The sequence below is a fragment of the Tetrahymena thermophila genome (genome assembly GCF_000189635.1).
Source record: "Tetrahymena thermophila SB210 genomic scaffold scf_8254777, whole genome shotgun sequence".
NCBI lineage: Eukaryota > Ciliophora > Oligohymenophorea > Hymenostomatida > Tetrahymenidae > Tetrahymena > Tetrahymena thermophila.
The window spans coordinates 318,608-324,607 of record NW_002476535.1 but is presented as its reverse complement, the minus strand read 5'-3'; the positions used below and the strand labels follow the sequence as shown (position 1 = coordinate 324,607).

The 6,000-nt window shown below is 21.1% G+C and overlaps 2 protein-coding genes across 2 annotated transcripts; one reads left to right on the top strand and one right to left on the bottom strand. All coding sequences in view use genetic code 6, as the record gives it.

Annotated features, from left to right (window-relative positions):
• On the top strand, window positions 1-426 carry TTHERM_00371300 (hypothetical protein; the record flags this gene model as incomplete). Its single annotated transcript, XM_001009560.1, has 1 exon — window positions 1-426. The coding sequence occupies one exon, from the start codon at window positions 1-3 to the stop codon at window positions 424-426; it is 426 nt and encodes a 141-aa protein (XP_001009560.1).
• Window positions 427-2,882: 2,456 nt separating this feature from the next.
• On the bottom strand, window positions 2,883-4,939 carry TTHERM_00371310 (Serine/Threonine kinase domain protein; the record flags this gene model as incomplete). The annotated part of the gene is made up of 2 exons (XM_001009561.2): window positions 2,883-4,240; window positions 4,363-4,939. 2 exons carry the CDS (start codon window positions 4,937-4,939, stop codon window positions 2,883-2,885), a joined length of 1,935 nt encoding a protein of 644 aa, XP_001009561.2.
• Window positions 4,940-6,000: the final 1,061 nt, after the last annotated feature.

The following is a 6,000-nucleotide window of genomic DNA, read 5'->3' as shown; positions in this document are numbered from 1 at the left end:
ATGGGAAACTGCACTTCTCCACCAAAAAAATTGCGTAAAAATGGAAAGGATATTCCAGATCTGAAAGAAGGAGAATAAATTATTAACTATAAAGGAAAAATATATAAAATAAATGTTAGAGATATATACCAAAAAAAATAGAGCCCAGTTTAACTATAATTCAATGAATAAGAATTAAATTTTATATAGAAACAACACTGCTCTTCTATCATTCTTGACAATATTGAAAAAAAAAATTCTATCGCTACTGCTGATCCTATGTATAATGCTCACAGCCATGTTAAACACTAAGAATTCTAGCTTTAGCACATATAAAATAGTACATTGCATGCTAGAAGAAGTAAATATAGTATTAATGAAATCCCAACATCTAATTTATTATCTCCATCATTACCTAAGCCTTCTATCAAAAGCAACTTTGATTGAATTTAGTTATAAATATATCTATCTATGATTATCCAAATTCACTCATATTGATTAGCCTTAGCTCAAACATTTACGATGCTACTTTAAAGAGTGTTTACAATAAATAGAATTTGAAACAATTCTTACTCCTTTGAAAATAGTTAACAAAATTTTCACATATATAGAAAAATCTTATTTTTATAATTTCAAAATTCTAAATAAACACTAAGTAAATTATTTACGCCTCCTTAATTATTGTAAATGAGCACTTTTTAAGCTAAAATACACAAGATTATTTTCTATAAATAAAATAATCATAAATAAATAAATTGTTGATAAAAGCCACGCTAAATGCACTCTTACAAGTTTTTTAATAAAAAAAAGTAAAAACTTGAAAAAATTTCTAATCTTATCATTCTTAATCACACAAAAACTCCTTCATTAATCTATCCATTCTTAAATTATTAATCTAAAATTAACAAAATATATGTATGTATATATATATGTATATATTTCTTTCTTTCTTTAGTAGTATTTTTTTATACAAAATTAATTATTTGTATAAAATCAAAAAATTGCATTCCACCTTTTTATACATGAGATATTTTGTGGTATTTGAAATAAATGTGCATTTCTCAATTAGATTATTTACTCAGATATTAATTTATTGATAAATACCTATCAATTTTATATTTTGAATGGAAGTTAAGTTTTCTGCATCATTTTTTTTTGTTTTGTTTTAGTTACATTGAAGTAGTCAAAAATTTAAGATAATTAATCTACTTATCAAAATCTCGTCTATTTATAATGAAAAAATTGAAAAAAATTGTTAATGTTTTATATTTACGCATAGATTAAGTGGATCTGATGTTTTGAGATACTATATAAATAACTTTATAGTTTTTATTTAATTATTTTATTATCATTATTATTTGATTGTTTTTCAATTAACCTCATACTATATTTTTTGTTTTTAGAATAAATTTTACAAAAAGTGTAAACTAAATTCTTTTATTCTTATATTCTTATTAAGATTATTATTAATATCTCAAGCAAAGTATATTTGAGTTCTAGTTTGAGTAACTGTCTAAAAAAATACCTTTTCTCAAATAAATTCACTGATTACCCAATCATTTAGCTAAATTTATCACCATTTTATACTTAACGAATTTCATTTTTATAATTAAATATTTTGCTCACTTTTTAGTAATAAAATAATTTGCTCGCATTCATACTTGATTACAAAATATTAGCCTTAATTTTTGTTATCGTAATTTTATTTTCTAATTTCTAATATAATTTTACAAGATAATACTACAATCAATTTTTAAGAATTTTTACAAATTATAATTATAAATTATTAAAATTTCTTAAATCAAAAAATATCTTATCTCTAATAACCTTAACTAAAATATCTATTATTGGGTTTTATCTCCCTTTTATAAGTAAATTCATGTTAAAATAAAAAATACAAGATGTTATTTTTAAAATTATTTATTTGAAATATTATTTACATTTAATTATTAATTAGTTTCAGCCATATTAAAATTTTTAGTTAATCATTACAAACTTTTGTATTTTGATAAATAAATAAATTTTTTTGAAAAATATGTCATAGAACAGCGACGCCAGTGTAATTTAATTATTGTGTTTATTTTTACTTTTATAAATTACAGTAAGAAATATGCTATTTCTAATTTGTATTTTTCGAGTTATATTACTGAATTTCTTAAAAAAGTATAATTCTGACCACAATATTAAATGACTCTACCTAATGGACTAATTTTTTAAAATAAGTAATTAGCTTGTTTAAACTTGAAGATATTGAATTTTCTAATAAATAAAAGCTAATTTTTTTGTACTTTTTCATAAATTAATATATTCAAGTGATTATCATATCATATTTTAAATTTTAATTTCCTAATATTCAAGCATCTTTTAATTTCTCATTATTAATTAAATCAAATACCATATATTCTAAATATTAATGCCATTATTCTCTAAATAAAAATAAGGAATTGGTCAATTTTTTATGGTCAATTTAATAACAAAAACTATTTTTGAAAGTGGGCTATATTAATGAGAATACACATAATATTTTATTGCTAAAAGTTCACTGAAAAATCTAAAAAAAATGAGAATTTTTAAAATCAGCATAAAATTTATTAAATAAATCATAGGAAATTTTAAAAATTTAAAACTGATTATTTTGATTTTTATCAAAATTTAATCAATTTAAAAACATTTTAAATCATTAAAGTGCTAATTAAATTTACAAGTCTGCTTAATAAATGAGTTTTAAATTATCACTGAACTTTTAAGGGAAAAACTACTTTTATTCACAAAGTTACCATTTCTTATTGATAAATTACATTTTATTGATGTTATAAAATGTAGGGTATAAAGTTACAATTTTACAAATAGAATAAATAAAAAATATTTAAATATAATTTATTATTAATTATTAATATCAAAAATCAAATAAACTTTTATTTTTGAATTTCTGAAAGGTTGAATTAAGGGAAATAAGCTTTAAATAAATCATTAATGGATTAATTTGTTTGTCTTTATGTAGCTATAGTCAAAGAATTTAAAAACAAGCCAAAGTCAAATGTGTTGTTCTTAACACATCTTATTTCACTCAATATGCATTTCTGATCTTTAAATACTCTAGTTATTAGAGCACAAACTAAAATTCTAAGCGAAAATCTTAATAGCTGTTAACCTTGTTAAATAGAGAATTCTCTTTTCTTATCTCTATCATTTTTTAACTCAATTAATTTATCATCTATTTTTTCCTAAAAGGATAAAAATCGATTTGCTTTAATATATAATTTTTAAAAGCAATCCATTAAAACTGCTCTGTATGGCAATTTATAAAAATCTGGTATTTTTGAATACTCTGTGTTATTAAAATCTATAAAATTATAATCTAATATTGCTGATGCGACTTCTTCAGGTAATTTGCTGTCAGCATTTACTTCTTTAACTTTGTTATAAGAAGACTCAAATTCTTCTTCGAATTTCCTGCAATCAGAAGAAATTTAACTTAACATTTCTGCAGATGTTTTTGTCTGAGTGAATGCCTCGAAATTAGAAAGCTTAAAAGCATTAATCTTCTTAGTAAGAATATATTCTAGCCATAACGAGAAATATAAAATTTACTTTATTAAAAAGTAAGAGAAGAGGAGAATCTAATTAGCAGTAAGAGCATTTTAGAATTTGACCTATTTAAAATAGTAGTAAGAGTCAACTAGAGTTTGGTATCTGTAAATCTCAAAGTTAAAGACTTTAACATGCTCATTGAAATTTTAATTTAGATTTTCAAAAACTATTTTGCTAGCTAGCATTTTACTCTACAGCATTGCCTGCATATCACATTAATCTATCTATTAGTTTTCAGAATAAACAGAAGCATCCTAATCTTACTCAAATTCTGATTAAGACTGGTAACTATGCTACACACTAGAGAGCATTTCTTCTAATTAATCGAATTTTCTATTAAAAATGTTAGGCAATTCTGCTGTTAACATTGGACTTATTAAATTATTTTGAACTAACTGTTCATAAGTTATTCTTTTAGAAGGTCTTTCTTCAAAAAACAAACGGAACAGGTTCTCCCAATCTTTATTTTGCTCCCCAAAGTTCAGCTTTTCTGGGTATTTTAAGTTTTTTTTAATGTTGTTGAAACTAAATACTGGTAAAATAGCTTATTTAACTTTCTAATACACTGCTTTTTTACTACTATTAGAGCCAAATGGAAGCTAACCAGTCACCATAGCAAACAAAAGAACTCCCAATGACCAAATATCAGACTTATAATTGTACGGTTGACCTATATTTAAATAATTACAAGATATTACAAATGAGCTTAATAGATAGATCAAATAAGGGTTTCAATAGTAAATATTTTAAAACCATCTTTAAAAATAAAAGTAATTTAATGCTAATTAATACCTAATAGAATTTCTGGAGCTAAATAACTAGGTGTTCCACACAGACTCCAAGTCATGTTATCTGTATCTAACTCTCTACATATTCCAAATCCACAAATCTTAACAGATTAATCATTAGTTAAGATTATATTTTCAACCTTTATGTTTCTATGCAAAATATTTAATTCATGAAGTTCAATCAACCCACTTAAAATATATCTAAAAATGACTAAAGCTTGCTAATGTTAGATTTTTTTATCTGGCTACGATCTTATAAAAGAAAATAGACTTTGGCCTTCATAGAATTCAGTCACAAAACAGAAATGATTATCATTTTGAAAAGAATCAACTATTTTCACAATAAAATTTGTATTTTACAGTTTTTTTAGAGCTTCTATCTATCTTTTTGCACTTTTACTGTTTTCGAAATTTATTATTTTAATTACATATTATTTTCCATTTTTTTGGCACTTATATACCTTCCCCATAGGGCCTGAACTTAAATTTTATAACAAAGTATACCCATTAACAACTTCTTTATTATTCAATAATTTTTCAAGATCCTATTAACTAATTTGCTATTCTCCTTCCTAATCCATTTTTTTTATTTTTTTTGTTCAGTAGAAAACAAGATGAATTGATTTTTATTAATAATAAATAATTATCTAAATCTTTTGAAGTAAAATCAAATAAAATAAGTAAATAAATTAAGGTAATAAAATAGATATAAAGTTTACTACTAACTAATATAATAAACAATTAATTTTCTATATTCATCAAACTAATAATATTTTAAAAACACTTAAATTCATTTTAAGAATGAGTTATATAATGAATGAAAAAATATTAATTTTAATTTTACTAAAAAATGCAAAACGAAAAAAAGAAAAATGATTTACTTTCAAGATATTTTTAAAAATTATTAATTTTATTATTAATACAAAAGCAGTCAAATTAAAATATTTTCATAAATTTTATATAAAGAAATTTATTTTTAATTTTAAAATATAATTTATCAAAGACAAAAAATTCATTTTAATAAAACTACTTTACAAAACAGAAGCATTCTATCAAATAAGTAAATATTTTTATATTTAAATTAATAATTTTACTTGATTATTTAAAAATTATTTATAATATTAAAAAATCAAATAAAAAATATATAATTCATATATTGATTTTATAAAGGTTTTGAGAAAAAATTTTAATTTTATAGATATTCGTTTTTGTTTTATAAAGACAATTAATAAAAATATATGTTATGCTTTCCCTGCTATTTTCGTTATTTTTTATTACATTATTTTAAATATATTTATTCATAAAATGATGATAAATTTATTATTTTCATCAGTCTTTTTCAGTTAGTTTAAACCAAAAAAAAAAATTAATTTGGTGTAAATAGATAGTTTGAGAACAATAACCTAAGTCATAAAATTTCTTCTATTAGGAGTGAAAATAAAATACAATAATTACTTTATTAATTAAAAAAAATATTGTTTTTAAATTAATTCTTAACAAATGAATTTAAATTTATGAAATAAAAACAAATAATTTATCATAAGAGAGAATAAATATTTAAAATTGAAAAATTTTAGCAATTAAATATCAAAAAATTAAATATTTTAATTTGAAAAAGTTTTAAAATAAATTGTTCATTTAT